This window comes from Polypterus senegalus, chromosome 12, assembly GCF_016835505.1.
Source record: "Polypterus senegalus isolate Bchr_013 chromosome 12, ASM1683550v1, whole genome shotgun sequence".
NCBI classification, from domain to species: Eukaryota; Metazoa; Chordata; class Cladistia; order Polypteriformes; family Polypteridae; genus Polypterus; species Polypterus senegalus.
Genome location: NC_053165.1, coordinates 5,092,675 through 5,108,754, shown reverse-complemented (window position 1 = coordinate 5,108,754; position 16,080 = coordinate 5,092,675). Strand labels below are relative to the sequence as shown.

The 16,080-nt window shown below is 41.5% G+C and overlaps 1 protein-coding gene and 1 long non-coding RNA gene across 3 annotated transcripts in view; one reads left to right on the top strand and one right to left on the bottom strand.

The window, feature by feature from the left end:
* Positions 1 to 16,080, bottom strand: part of LOC120541359 — a 58,406-nt gene that overhangs the window by 41,257 nt on the left and 1,069 nt on the right. The gene's annotated exons all lie outside the window — the stretch shown is intronic.
* On the top strand, positions 2,450 to 9,482 carry LOC120541357 (protein S100-A1-like). Of its 2 annotated transcripts, none has more exons than XM_039772907.1 (4): positions 2,450 to 2,936; positions 5,192 to 5,322; positions 6,794 to 6,950; positions 8,543 to 9,482. In XM_039772907.1, exons 1-4 carry the CDS (start codon positions 2,799 to 2,801, stop codon positions 8,702 to 8,704), a joined length of 588 nt encoding a protein of 195 aa, XP_039628841.1. In that variant the 5' UTR covers positions 2,450 to 2,798; the 3' UTR covers positions 8,705 to 9,482. The 2 variants fall into 2 exon arrangements, with proteins under 2 accessions (XP_039628841.1, XP_039628842.1); XM_039772908.1 differs by having other exon boundaries at positions 8,520 to 8,635.

The following is a 16,080-nucleotide window of genomic DNA, read 5'->3' as shown; positions in this document are numbered from 1 at the left end:
AGTAGTGTGTTTAAAAGATTGATAAAAAGGCACTATATATACACTGTTATGAAAAACACTGAATACACACACACACACACACACACACAGAGGTGCCAGTCATAAAATTAGAATATCATGACAAAGTTGATTTATTTCAGTAATTCCATTCAAAAAGTGAAACTTGTATATTAGATTCATTCATTACACACAGACTGATGTATTTCAAATGTTTATTTCTTTTAATTTTGATGATTATAACTGACAACTAATGAAAGTCCCAAATTCAGTATCTCAGAAAATTAGAATATTGTGAAAAGGTTCAATATTGAAGACACCTGGTGCCACACTCTAATCAGCTAATTAACTCAAAAGCCTTTAAATGGTCTCTCAGTCGAGTTCTGTAGGCTACACAATCATGGGGAAGACTGCTGACTTGACAGTTGTCCAAAAGACGACCATTGACACCTTGCACAAGGAGGGCAAGACACAAAAGGTCATTGCTAAAGAGGCTGGCTGTTCACAGAGCTCTGTGTCCAAGCACATTAATAGAGAGGCGAATGGAAGGACAAGATGTGGTAGAAAAAAGTGTACAAGCAATAGGGATAACCGTACCCTGGAGAGGATTGTGAAACAAAACCCATTTAAAACTGTGGGGGAGATTCACAAAGAGTGGACTGCAGCTGGAGTCAGTGCTTCAAGAACCTCCACACACAGATGTATGCAAGACATGGGTTTTTTTAGCTGTCACATTCCTTGTGTCAAGCCACTCTGGAATAAGAGACAGCGTCAGAAGCGTCTCGACTGAACTGCTGCCGAGTGGTCCAAAGTTATGTTCTCTGATGAAAGTAAATTTTGCATTTCCTTTGGAAATCAAGGTCCCAGAGTCTGGAGGAAGAGAGGAGAGGCACAGAATCCACGTTGCTTGAGGTCCAGTGTAAAGTTTCCACAGTCAGTGATGGTTTGGGGTGCCATGTCATCTGCTGGTGTTGGTCCATTGTGTTTTCTGAGGTCCAAGGTCAACACAGCCGTCTACCAGGAAGTTTTAGAGCACTTCATGCTTCCTGCTGCTGACGAACTTTATGGAGATGCAGATTTCATTTTCCAACAGGACCTGGCACCTGCACAAAGTGCCAAAACTACCAGTACCTGGTTTAAGGACCATGGTATCCCTGTTCTTGATTGGCCAGCAAACTCATCTGACCTTAACCCCATAGAAAATCTATGGTGTATTGTGAAGAGGAAGATGCAATACGCCACACCCAACAATTCAGAAGAGCTGAAGGCCACTATCAGAGCAACATGGGCTCTCATAACACCAGAGCAGTGCCACAGACTGATCGACTCCATGCCACGCCGCATTGCTGCGGTAATCCAGACCAACTAAATATTGAGTGCTGTACATGCTCATACTTTTCATGTTCATACCTTTCAGTTGGCCAACATTTCTAAAAATCCTTTTTTTGCATTGGTCTTAATTTATATTCTAATTTTCCGAGATACTGAATTTGGGACTTTCATTAGTTGTCAGTTATAATCATCAAAATTAAAAGAAATAAACATTTGAAATACATCAGTCTGTGTGCAATGAATGATACAGATATGAAAGACTCTGTATTTAGAAAGAGATGAAGGCATTGTATGAGGTGATGAGAGTCAGCACCCCTAAATCCAAGGCCATGTTTCTCAGCCAGAAAAGGATGGCGTGCTCTCTCCGGGTTGGGAACACATTACTGCCTCAAGTGGAGGAGTTCAAGTATCTCGGGGTCTTGTTCATGAGTGAGGGAAGAATGGAGCGGGAGGTTGACAGACAGATCGTTGCTGCATCCACAGTAATGCGGGCTCTGTAACAGTACATCATGGTGAAGAGAGAGTGGAGCCAAAAGGCGAGGCTGTCGGTTTACCAGTCGAGCTACGTTCCTACCTTCACCTATGGCCATGAGCTTTGGGTAGTGATCGAAAGAGCAAGACTGTGGATACAAGAGGCCGAAATGAGTTTTCTCCGGAGGGTGGCTGAACTTTCCCCTTAGATAGGGTGAGGAGTTCAGTTATCCAGAAGAGACTCTGAGTAGAGTTGCTGCTCCTCCGCATTGGGAGGAGTCAACTGAGGTGGTTCGGGCATCTGGTCAGGATGCTCCCTGGACGCCTCCCTGGGGGGTTGCGCCGGGCATTATATCTGAAGGGATTATATCTCCCAGCTGGTCTTGGAACGCCTTGAGGTCCTCCCAGAGGAGATAGAGGAGGTGGGAGGGGAGAGGGAGGTCTGGGCTTCCCTGCTTAGGCTGCTGCACCCGTGACCCGACCTCAGATAAGCAGTGGAGGATGGATGGATGGATGGATGAAGGTATTGTATCAACAAACAGAGACAAAAGGCACTAATATATATATATATATATATATATATATATATATATATATATATATATATATATATATATATATATATATATATTAAATGAAAGTTATTTTACAAAAGCTAAGTTTGAAAGGCAGTGAATGTAATGAATTCTTCGAGGAGTACATTTTATGCAGGCCCTTTGTCTGCACATGCCTGTACCGTACAAGGCACTTCTCGTCTTTTACATTCTCACTGCTTGTGTTTTTTATTTTTAGTCCCCCACACCCCCATCACGGTGTCATGCCGTCCCTTGTCAGCACACTTTCTCCTCAGATTAGCTTCAGGCAGTCTATTGTGCAATGTTTGAGTTTAGCTTAGCAACCAAGAATTTTTGTAGGTTCTTCCTTGTGGTGACAAAGGCAGAGGCTCGGTGCTGTTGCGGCTTTGGAGGCCATTGAGCAGCCGGACACACAAGGTACAAATGGCTCGAGTTGAGCTGGCCGTCTACAGCCTTTTAGAAGTCTTCCACAAGTACGCTGCGATAGAGGGCGACCTCCTGCAACTGAACATCAGGGAGCTCCAAACTTTGCTTCAACGTGAGCTGCCCACCATCAAGCAGGTAGGAATTTTAATGATCGTGTGGCCAAGATGTTTCTTCAGTATTCAGTTCCTTAATGTTCCTAAGCACTGCACACTACAAAAATCATTTATAAAATGAAGCAGGGCTGAGTGCAGTGTGTCTGTGTAAAGTTGTTCTGCCACAGAGGAAAATGACGGAAAAAAATTGATAATTTTTTTTTAAATTGCAAAGCCGAAAAGCTTACAGGTCAGCAGGATTAACTGCCATTTTATACCAAAATTGCATTACTACAAAAGGGACAAGAGACAAAGTGTAACAAAGTTGAACACAGGAGGTCAAGAAAATCAGGCATCAAAGCAAGAGTTTTGTGATCTTTTTGTGACGCTCATTCTCTCGACTGCTCCCTTCTGAGCAGCCCTCTAAAAAACTTTCCTCATTTTTGCAGACTTTGTCATCACCTGTACTGCCTTTCGCCGTAGCAGTGGGTTAAAAGAATTTTTAAAATAAAAAAAAATAAAAAAATTCCAAAATATCACAGGTCTCAATTTTGCCCGGCTGATTTTTTTTTTTTTTTAAATAAATGCCATCATCTTTGTACTTAAAGACCTCTTCACGTTCCACACACTTTGTGTTGAAGGTTTAACTTGAGATGGACGAAGTTGTCATTTTTGACCATCACGTTACACTCAATAACCCATCCATCCATTTCCTAACCCGCTGAATCCGAACACAGGGTCACGGGGGTCTGCTGGAGCCAATCCCAGCCAACACAGGGCATAAGGCAGGAACCCACCGCAGGACACACACACACACACACCAAGCTCACACTAGGGCCAAATTAGAATCACCAGTCCACCTAATCTGCATGTCTTTGGACTGTGGGAGGAAACCCACGCAGACACGGGGAGAACATGCAAACTCCACACAGGGAGGACCCTGGAAGCGAACCTGGGACTCCTAACTGCGAGGCAGCAGCACTACCACTGCGCCACCGTGCTGCCCCACTCAATAGCCCCAAACGACCAAATGGAAGCATTTTCAAAAAGGTTTGCAAATATAAAAAAAATAAAAATTATAAACTAAAATTTCTATTTAAACCTTTTGCCGTGAAACTCCAAATTGTGCTCAGCCGTGTCCAGTTTGCTTTAATTCTCCTCGAGTTATTTCTAGAACTTGAATTGAGTGGACATCGTTTAGAAAGGCACCCGTGTGCCTGTGTATAGAAGACCCCACCATTCACACTGCATGTCAGGACTAAAACAAAGGCATGAAGTTCAAGGAAGTCTCTGTAGACCACCACAATCAAATTACAATGATGCACAGACTGGGGTAAGGAGATCAGACAACCTGTAAAGCTTTGAGTGCTCCCAGGAGCATAGTGACTTTAATAATTGTGAAATGGAAGACGTTTGAGACCACCAGGAGTTGGCCATCTAGCTAAACTGAGTAACTGGGCAAGGTGGGCCTCGGTCAGGGAGGGGATTAAGAACCCAATGGACACTCAAACAGAGCTTCAGAGGTCCTCTGCTGTGGTGGAAGAGCCTGTAGGAAGGACAGCCATCTCAGCAGCACTCCATCAGCTGCCAAACTATATTTCAAGAATTCCAAGAGCTTGAGGAAAAAGATTCTCTGGCCTAATGAGACAAAACTCCAACCATTATGTCTGTCAAAAACCAGGCACTGCTCACCATCTGCCGAATACCATCTCTACAGTGACACATGGTGGTGGTAGCGTCATTCTAGGGGACAAGGAGACTGGTCAGAATTGGGAAAGAATGAGTGAATCCAAATACAGAGAGGGCCTGCTCCCGAGTGCACACGGCCTGGAGTGGGTTAGGGACAAGTCTCTGTGTGTTACCGAGTGGCCCAGCTAAAGCCCCGACAAACTCCATAGAAAGTCTGTGGAGAGACCCGACGATGGCAGTTTACAGAAGCTTCCCATCCACTCTAATGGAGCTTGAGGGGATCTGCCAGGAACAGTGAAATAAACTGCACAAATCCAGGTGTGCAAAGCTTGTAGAGACTTAACAAGAAGAATCAAAGCTGAAATTACTATCAAAGGGACTTCTACAAAGTACTGGCGAGAGAATCTGATTACTACTAGGAATGATCAGTTTCAACATTTGATTTTTAATAAATTTGCAGTCCTTTCTGAAAACATGCATTCACTTTGTCATTACAGATTATTTAGTTTAGAATGATGGGCAAAAATACCAAATTTATCCATTCCAAATGAAATCTACAATAAAGTGCAGGAGTTTGAATACTTTCTCACTCCACTGTATAACCCACAGGATGACCCACTTTCTGAGATGGATTCAAACCATGACGGAGAAGTGGACTTTGAAGAGTTCATCATCTTCATCACTAAAAGCACAGCTTCCAAGTGGGAGAGCTACGTCCGCCAGCTATTAAAGGGGACAAGGTAATTTCTCCATCCAGGGGTATTAAGACGGTCCAGAGGTTTTTAAGACAACACATTTGTCATGAGACAGACGGGGTCTCATCCCTGCCTCAAATGTGCCTTCTTTTACTTCAAACTCCTCTTTAAATGTTCCTACTGATGACCTTATTTTCTCTGTATATGTTAACTCTGGGGAGCAGCACGGTAGCGCAGTGGGTAGCGCAGCCACCTCCCAGTTAGAAGACCCGGGTTCACTTCCCAGGTCCTCCCTGTGTGGAGTTTGCATGTTCTCCCCGTGTCTGCGTGGGCTTCCTCCGGGTACTCCAGTTTCCTCCCACAGTCCAAAGACATGCAGGTTATGTGCATTGGTGATCCCAAATTGTCCCTAGTGTGTGTGTGTGTGTGTGTGTGTGTGCGCCCTGCGGTGGGCTGGTGCCCTGCCTTCGGTTTGTTTCCTGCCTTGCGCCCTGTGTTGGCTGGGATTGGCTCCAGCAGACCCCCATGACCCAGTAGTTGGAATACAGCAAGTTGGATAATGGATGGATGGATGTAAAACAAAGAATGTTTCCAGTGTTGCATTACCCCCGCCAAAAAAAACACTAAAACCAAAAAGAAAATTTCTTTTTAGTGAGGTGTGTGTTTTAATTATGAAAATCGCAAACAAAATTAACTTCAGTGTCTGTTTTGCAAAACCGTATGTTGATTGAAAATTTTATACTATGCATATTTTGTAATTATTTTTTGGCTTTATGTCATCATGTAATGCGTTTAACTTATTTGTTTTTTGCTAATAATTTATGCAGCTTACTTAGTTGTCTGCTGGTCTCCTTTATGTAGGGCCAAAGGGGGGTGCTGGCCCAGCTAGTATTTAAAGTGAGCTTCGGCTTTGCATTTCAATTATTGTTTGTGTATTTGCTTGTTTTGTGATATTTGAACTTTTCCCTCTTTGATGCCGGTTTCATTCCAAGGTATAGTTTCAAGTTTGAGTTAACTGGAATTGCTTACTTAATTTTTCTTATGATTTATTTTATTTATTTATTTTTTTTATTCCATATCCTGCATTACCACTTTTCCTTTTTGTTGAATCTTTCAAATAACTCTTTTATGAATATAAAGAAGTTGTCAGGGGGAGAGGTTTGAGTAGAAGGTGGACATTTACTTCCAGTACCGAAAATATCAAAATGCTGGTAGCATCCTATTTTAAACGTGGGGTTTTATACTGCACAACCTGAATTGGGTTTAGCTGCAAGTTCCCTCGTCTTTCTACTTCTGACCCTCACTTGGGTTTTGCTCCTTTGTCCCTGTCTATGTGGCCTGTCAACTTTGCACCAACATTTGGCAGAAAGTTTTGGCTTTGGAGTTTGAGAATTAAGGGGAGTATTTTTATTTAGCCTTGTTACTTTTAGGATGCTCTGGTTCTCCGGCCATTACATTGTCATGGCTAACACCGGGGAGCTGTCCAGTCTTTACCCAACGGTATGATGTGTTTTAGAAATGAGAAACTCGAGGACGAGACTTCGACAGAAAAGGCCATGACGGTGCTGATTCAGACCTTCCTGCAGTACGCAAGCAAAGAAGGCAACCCGCTGTGTCTGGAGATCAAAGAGATGAAGCACCTGTTGAAGGCAGAGATGCCCACCCTGTATAAGGTAAAGAGGGGGTAGCATTTCAGAACTGGGGTTTTAAGAATCTTTTTGGAAGTTATGGGTAGAAAAAACAAACCAAGCCTTTACTAGGGTCTCGCTTTGAGTGACAGGTAAACGCACTGGGGCAGGGTGTCACCTCAGATCATAGGGGTGGTGCAGTGGCCGTTGGATTTTGTTTCAGCTACTTGAACAGGTCATCAATTACTGCAGCTATTGAAACAGAGTTCACTGTGTAAATTTTAATTGATTTCTTTCTTAAGATTCAGATCCCTTAATTCTTTCTGGAAGCCAAACAATGAGACGCAAAGCAAGCCAAAAAATGGCTGAAAGTGAAAAGAGATCTCTGCACAGTGGTGTAAATTAATAACAAATATAAAGTAGAGGTGATTTTTAGCAAGACTGTGCTGACAGCAACTGATGTCCAAGTGCTTCACCTGTCACAGGCATTACAGCAAAAGGCACATGGGAGACTCTGAAGATCGATGGAAAAAATGGCTGTGGTCTCATGAAGCCAAGATTCAGGTTTTGGGCCGTTAGGCTAAGCACCTTGTCACACTGCACAGTTACCACAAACACCCCATCTCCACCACGGAGTATAGTAATGGAAGCATCGGGGTGGTGGAATGTTTCCCTGCTGCTGGCTCTGGAAGGCCTGTGAGGGAAAAATAAAGGCAGACAAATATGGGGAAGAAATCCTGATGAAGTCCATGAGAAACTTGTGCTTTGGGGGATCGGTTTTCCAGCAAGACAAACAAACTCAAGCATGAAGTCAAAGCTACAACAGGAATGACTTCAACACAACAATGTGAACGTCCTGGAGTGGCCAAGTCAGAGTCACAGATCTCAATCCAGTTGGGAAATTTGTGGCTGGACTTGACAAAGGCTCTTCACTCGCGATCACAAGGACACATGACAGAGTAGAGTAGAATTTAAGAAATGGCAGAGCAGACAGAGACCCCTGCGCATGCAGACTCAGCTCTACTGACTTCAAGGGGGTGAATACTTACGGGATCAATTATCTCTTGTTTTATATTCTTAATTCATTTAGCTCACATCCCAGAGATCTCTCTTCTCTTTCATCTTAATGAGTCTTTTCTCTGTTGATCAGTGTCAAAAAAGGCAAATTAAATCCACTGTAACTTAATGTTGTATAAAAATAAAAACTACCAAGGGAATGAAAACTTTCCGTAAGCTCTGTATATAAGTTCATAAAGCTCCTTACAGTCACCTGTACAGAGCGCAGTTCAATTCTTACTTATGTGTACAGAACAACATGCAACACATCGCCACTCTTTGCGCTAAGATTAGGCAGAACAACTTCCACACCTTGAAACCTCTGTTCATCTTACCAGAAAGAAATCTTTTACTAGACAGTAGTTTTGGCTTCTAATCAAGGGCAAAATAAGCAATGGAGTGTTTGAATCTAAAAAAAAAAAATCAATTAAAATTAAGGCAAAAGAATTCTGATCCATTAGCAGCAGTAATTGGTCATTAAGAAAGTGGCCAAAACAAAAACAATCAGCCAATCCACCACACAGGAAGCAGAGTTTGACCCAACCCCTGGAACTTCAGGGTCTCCTTCTGTTTTGTTTTAGTGCTTCACATCCCACCACAGAAGGACTGCAGAGATTATGAAGATGCTGGACACGGACGGAAATGGCGAGGTCGACTTTAAAGAGTTTATGACTTTCATTGCAAAATTTGCTCTAGCAGTGGACATGGCAGTGATCCGCACGGTCGCCTCTTCAGGCACTTGAACCTTTTGGATGGTGGAACTGGAAAACCAATGGCAGCATGGAATCACCGGACTGCAGTCACCTGATAGGACCACTTTGCTGCATGTCCTTACAGTATGTATTCATCTGAGACCCCCCCATGGATGGCAAGCAGGGGGGGAAAAAAAAAAAACCCACCACAAACATGCACACACACACAAACTTGTGAAAAAGGTCACTTTTTTTTTTTTTTTTATTGTGACTTGTGAAATGTTTTCTACCGCTTACTGATCCATTTAGAGGTGGCAGCTAATTTAACTTTTCCTATCTAGCCTATAACAATTTCAATCTTTTGCATATATGTTGGGTGTTTACAGCAGATTACATTTTTTTTTATTTCTAAATAAATCAAATTTTCAGCTTCTAAATGTCTCCAAGTGTTATAGTTCAACCAGGGTTTTATAGATGGTTTCGGTCTGTTAAATCTTGTTGTAGCCTACTGAATATTATCTTGTATTATTGATTTCATATATACATAATTTTACATTGTATGCTTGTTAATTAATAATTGCATGTTTAGGAATAATATTCATTTTTGTGTGCCTTGTCCTTTAATTTTTGTTTCTTGTGCCCTGCAAGTCAAGGGCTGTGGGTGGAGCTAACCAATGCTGAAGTTGAGACCCCGCCCACAGTACTATTTAAGAACAAACAATGGACAAAATGGCCACTTTAGCATTAAGGATTGCTCCTACTTATTTGGATGTGCTTTTTGTTGATTTTTACATAAGTATATTTCCTCCAGTCAGACAGAAATAAAAAATGATTGCATTATTTTGCAAAACAATTGTACTATTTCACAATTATTGTGTTACTTCAAAAAGCAGCATAGTCTGCTGTTGCCGGCAACATCCTGCACATGCCGCTTCAGTTGTGTAGCAACAGTTATTGAGGGAGAGATTAATTACACACATAGCTGTTATGATGTGGAGTCTCAAATATAAAAATCATGGGTGAGAGACTTCTTAAAAAAAAAGGACCATAAAGGCAGTGCTACGGCCTAACCAGACTGTCCAAGGAGGATCATCCCAAATCCAGCTAATCCCAGAGCTGCTAGCTACAGGCTTCTGGCCTAGCAGATCTCACCCAAGGAGTGCGGGCAAAACAACAAATGACCAAAAATGCAGCAAAAACACAGGCAGAATGACTATAAATGCCAGACTTGTGCACAAAATGACAAACAAGGAAATCTTATAAATAAAAGCATTCATTTACAAAAATTGAAAAACACCAGGAAATACTTGAGAGCAAAAACTGGCAAAAGGCAATCCTACAGCAAGTAAGCCCCAATGTACAGTCCATAATTCTAATCCATAAAACTGAAGCAAGAAAGCCAGAAAAATCCAAAGAAAAACATCAAATACTCGCAGAAATACAACACACACAATGATTTCCCGATTTGCGCTTACTCAGCTCTCGCATTAAATAGTCAGGAATGGTGATGTCAGGATGGCCCCACCTCCTTGTGGCTCCATCCACAAAACAAAATTAAAGCATATTTAAAAGAACATAATTGAAAATAAACACATAACTCAAAAAAAAAAAAAACAACAACCTATATAATACACAGATATGGACCGATACGTAACAGTAGCAAGCAATCGAGTGTCAAGAGATGACCCGACATTATAGTAATTAACTAGGTTATAGTTTGGCACGTTTTGTACCAGTGTTTTAACACATGCAATCCAAATGCACGGCATTATGAGAATATCATCTTTCCTGTTTACTACGAAGTGACTTCCTTGAATGGCAGCATTAATATTTCAGCAATAAACGCACACATGCTGCACATCGTGACGATAAAACTGGATATCAGACGTGTGGATTAGGAGACACGAGTTATGAGAGAATTTTTTTTTCTTTCTATGGATGTTTTTTCACATCATTTGCTGGTCACTGCACAGCCCCCTTCAGTTTGAATATTCAATATACAATTTCACCACAAAAACATGAGATTACGTTTTTTTTCTTGGCCACCACTACAAAATACACGGTGTAGGAAACATTTAAAAAAAAAAATTTAAATTTGAGTAGGGTATTTCTTTAACTTCTTCCACACAAACTCTCCCTAGACGACCACAGCATGCATGTGCATGATGATGTCAACGGACGGGTGAATGAACAGAGTTTTTCTTGCAGGTTTAAATAGTAGGTCAGGGTGCTACTTGCTCACAGAGATCACTTCACATTCAGACCCTGGTGACACTCCATGTTGATTCTGCATATTATCTATGTGCTCATTTTGAGGCTTTTCATTACATATTCTACTCTTCCTTTCATATCCCAAACCTCTTATTAAAGAACGTGAGGAAGTGTTCCTTGTGACGGGTTGGCATCTCATCCAGGTTTCATTCTTGCCTGGTGTTGCCTAAACAGGACTGAGTTTTTCCATTACCAACAGATGGATGGAGTTTTCCTTGCAGGTTCATATCTCTGCTCAGTGATGCTGCCTGCTCACAGCTAGGCAGACTTGGGTTCAAATCCAGGACTGGTGGCTGTCTGTGTTGAGATTGCACATTCTCCTTGTGTTACTGCATGCTCTACTTTCCTCCCACATTCCAGAAAAGTCTAAAATTTACCTCTTATTACCGACAATAAAAGAGATGTGCCCTGTGAGGAATTGGCATCCCATCAAAGGTCGTCTCTTTCTGAACATCCCGTGCTGCTAGGTCAGACTTATAACCCTGAATGGAATTACGCAGTTTTCATTTTGATCAGATGCACTTTACTGCAGATTTGCGAGACATGGATGCTATCCAGTGACATGAGATGAAGGCTGGACTCCTTCAGTACTGTCTCTCTTTGGAGAATCCTTGGGTACCGCTGGTTTGACTGTGTCCAGAATGAGGCACATTACCTGCATTGTGAGGGAGCGTCAGTTATGGCACTATGGCCATGTGGCGCGATTCACTGAGGGTGATCCGAGTGGCTGGACCAGACCAGACCAAGGGGACGCCCATGTAACACCTGGCTGCGGCAGAACGATGGTAATTTCCGGTGGGTATGACCAAGACCGCATCTCTACCTGGGGGGTTGCCAACCAAGATCCCGACCGGTTTCACCGTTTGGTGGGTGTGGCAACACACTGTACGAGTGCATGGTCCCCAACTTGACCTAACCCTGGGGTCAAACTCAGGCCTGGTGACACTGTGTCACTGTTGCTTTTCATTTTACACTCTGCTTCCTACCAGATCCCAATCCACTTACTACTGAGCCTCTAATTAAGGAAGCGTACTCTCTGATGGATCGCCTTGCAGGATGAGCCGTTTCTCTTTGAAACTGTCGAATTGTATTCCAACAATAGATGGTTAGAGTTTTGCCAATTTGTGCGACACCCCAGTGGGTAAGGCGTTGGACTGTCCACCCACTAACACAGAACGAAGCAGGACTGTGGGTGGGATCTATGAAGGCATTATGTGGCATCTGAACACCTACACAGGCTTTGTTGTTCATCCCTCCTGCTGACTAAAATTAAAGAGTAACAGTGGCACTCACAGACGACTTCGTACTTGGATATTACATGTGTTTAACACATTTAGGATTTTTTTTTAAATATGGCCAAAGGAAAATTAAAACTCTCAGAGAGAGGAGAGGAGAGAAAAAAAAAAAAAAAACCCACACTTTGAATGTGTTGTGTCACTACATGAATCGGAGCAGAAAACTTTCTTTATGCTCATGGGTCCACTTATCCACAATTACACCTCACGTCAGTTCAGGAGCGTTTTGCGAGAAGGAAAAGGTGGCCCTTACTCCTTGAACAAACGGAAGAGAAAGCAACGTGGATGTCAGGGATTACATCGTCAAGAGCCGATGAGCAGACCTGGCCTGCTTACCTAAGCACTGGACAGTAAATACAGCACAAGGTCAATATGAGGAGTCTCAGGGAAACGGACACATGGAGATCTCAACTTTGAAAACTAGTATTGCATCTCTGAAGGCACATCATAATGAACGTCATAAGAAAAAGGAGTGGTCTCCCCTCGACTTTCTCGTATACTCAGATATGGGGATGGATATCTGACCACAAGACAATGATTTTTATATTACAGTGATCCCTCCTCGATCACAGGGGTTGCGTTCCAGAACCCCCCGCAAAAGGTGAAAATCCGCGAAGTAGAAACCATATGTTTATATGGTTATTTTTATATATTTTAAGCCCTTATAAACTCTCCCACACTCTTATAAATACTTCCCGCAGTTATACAGCATAAACCCTTTGCATTCTCTTAGATTAGGCAAGACTCATTGAAATTACTATGTAAACACACTGTTTATATACAGTAAAACCTAAATATTACCTAAATATTATTTTAAAGATCGAGCACCTCCAATATCACAGATGTTACAGCCATTGCGATAGACAGGCCACTAGCAATAAATCCGTACAATGCAAGAAAAACTATACAGTAAATGTGTGTACAGTGACACTAAAACATACATGTACGGTACGTAGAAAATTATTTATGATTACTCACTAACAACAACGATGACTTGTCCAATAACAATGAGTTTAATGTTACTGCACAACAACGGAGAGCGTTACAGCTCTTCTAAAGGAGCCTCTTCAGGTGATGGTGTAACACTGCCGTTGTTCTTCTTCCGGCAGTCTTCAATCCAAATCCCTAAAGCAGATTCCATCCGGACTACTGCCTTATTACGTCCACTTACAACTCGTTTTGCACCCTGGTTAAAGGACACTGCGGCCATAGATCTTATATTCTTTTCCTCCATTTTAAATAAAAAGAATCGTGGACTCATTGATGCCGTAATGGCAACCTACAGCGGTGTAGCTGTTCCCTTACTTCAACATATCCAAAATTTTTACCTTTTCGGCAATGCTTCAGGGGCCGTGCCCAAGCGCCGACTGTTTTGGAGCCATAACGAAGGGCTTGACTACGCACAAAGTTGAACACAAAAGTTAACTCTTTACACAGCGAAACACGTTGATGCTGAATGAGCGAGACACGATTTCCTGGTTAATGCAAAGGAATCGAATTTGGTGCTCCGTCGCTGAGCCAATCAGCACACAGGAACTTAACTGCATGCTCCGATTAGGTAGCTTCTCAGCCATCCGCCAATAGCGTCCCTTGTATGAAATCAACTGGGCAAACCAAATGAGGAAGCATGTACCGGAAATAAAAAAACGCTGTCTGCAGAAATCCGCGAACCAGCGAAAAATCTGCATTATATATTTAGATATGCTTACATATAACATCCGCGATAGAGTGAAGCTGTAAAAGTCAAAGCACGATATAGCGAGGGATTGCTGTATGTACATTAAAGAACTATTAACAACAATCAAACCAAAATTAATATTATATTAAACAGTTATCATAAAAGTAAAGTTGAATAAATCGGACTCTGCAGCTGCATGAATAAAGTATCACTTCCAGTTAACGGAAATAGATTTATATCAACTTTTGTACCCAATACTGGTATGTAGGATTTGGTTGACCTAAGTGAAAGCGTACTCAAATTTTCGTGTTTACACACACACACACACAATTCCAAAACTGGTATTTTCGGTCTCAGGGAGGTCTAAAACGTCAAGATTCATCAAAATCTCAAAAATGAATTTTTGGACGATTCCAATACTTTCCCTATAAAGGGTGGTCCAGATCTAATTATGCAGATCCAGATCATATGGATGACATTGATTTATGCTTGGATGATTCTTCATGTCATCAGTTCGCACACTTCTCGATGGACCAGGATTTTTCGGGTGATTTTCTATGTAATAAACTTAACTTAGAGCGTAAAGAAAAAATTGCATAATTAGATCTGGACCACCCTATACTTTGTAAATGAGAAAGTAAAAAGGAAAGTGTGATGTGAAATAAGCCAAGGCCAGCTTTAAAGTAAGAATTTCACTTACATCTGTTAAATCATTAACACACTCATTAGAGCAGCCACAAAGGAATAGGGGGACACCAGGGGTGGTAAAACTGGCAGGAAGCTAATGATGAGATGGGAATAAAATTCAACAAGATGCACAATTTATTGGGCTAAATTAATTCTTATCTACATCAACATGTCAACATTCATGACCTGTCATGTGATCATAAATCACAGCACTTACACTAAATACATATTCATATATGTAGATAGCTACAGTATACATGGTTCTATATGAAACTGATAGCTAGCGTTGAGAGAAACTCCAGAAAGACAGATGAAAGGCAATATAGAATAGACAGAAAGACAGATAACACTTTTTCATGCCAGGTATTATGGGAAGTGCTGTTAAAACCATTGAGCTTTACAGAAAGTAATTCCCTGAGACCCTGATTTTAAACAAGATGATTTACCAAGTTAATGCACAGATGGACAATCGTACATTAAAATTAAATTGATTTAAATTAAAAATGTTTGACACATCATACAGTGTTGCTGTCCCACTGCACCATGAGGCTGATTCAGTTCCCACCTGGCCCACCTACTGTTCTCACTTTGACATTAAAAAGTCTCTCTATTGATCAACGCTAAAAAAGCCAAATTAAATCCGTTGAGAGTCAATATTGCAAAACAAAAAATTGTGAAAGCTTCCAAAGAGGTGAATACTTTTTATAGGCACCTTAACGCAGTACATAACAGACAGACAACACCTTTCATGCCGAGTATTATGGAAAGTCCTATTAAAACTAAGGAGTTTCACAGAAAGTAATTCAGTGTTACGTTGATATTTAATAAGAACATTCCGAAAGGAATGCACAGGTGGATACTAACATATTAAAATTAAATTGATTTAAATTTTAAAACTTTGATGCATCATACAGTGCAGCTGTCCCACTGCACCGTGACGCTGGTTTAATTCCCACGTGGACCACCTGCTGCCGGTGCGTGTCGGGCTTAATTATTTTGTGTCTACAGGGCTGCGCTTGACAACGCAGCCGGTCTCAGTGACAGTGTCATTAGGAGTTGTAGAACTAAAAAAAAAAAAGTATAATAAATGTTATAGGACAATGAAAAGTTATTTTACGATTGCTACTGCTAGACAAAATTATTAAGGAAGATTACTGACCGACAAAGGCTGTGCAAATACACTTTGGAGAACTTCACCCCAAACGATTCCCAATGTCGGAGTACAGACTAAAATGGCCGAATAATAATAATAAATTTAGATTTACGTAGCGCGTTTTCCGTCCTCAGGGCATTTAGCACAAAATTCGGACCCTTACTGAAAAGTGCACTTCCAGTAGAACCCCCAATTTAACTTTTCAATTTTTAGCGTTTTCCTAACATTTAAAAGTTTTTGGATACTGTTGTTAAATGCCAAATGTCTTTGTCTGAAGAAGGTTCGAGTCGTTTAAGGCTCCGTTCACACTGCATGTACAAGTCACTCGACCGCGAACACCCTG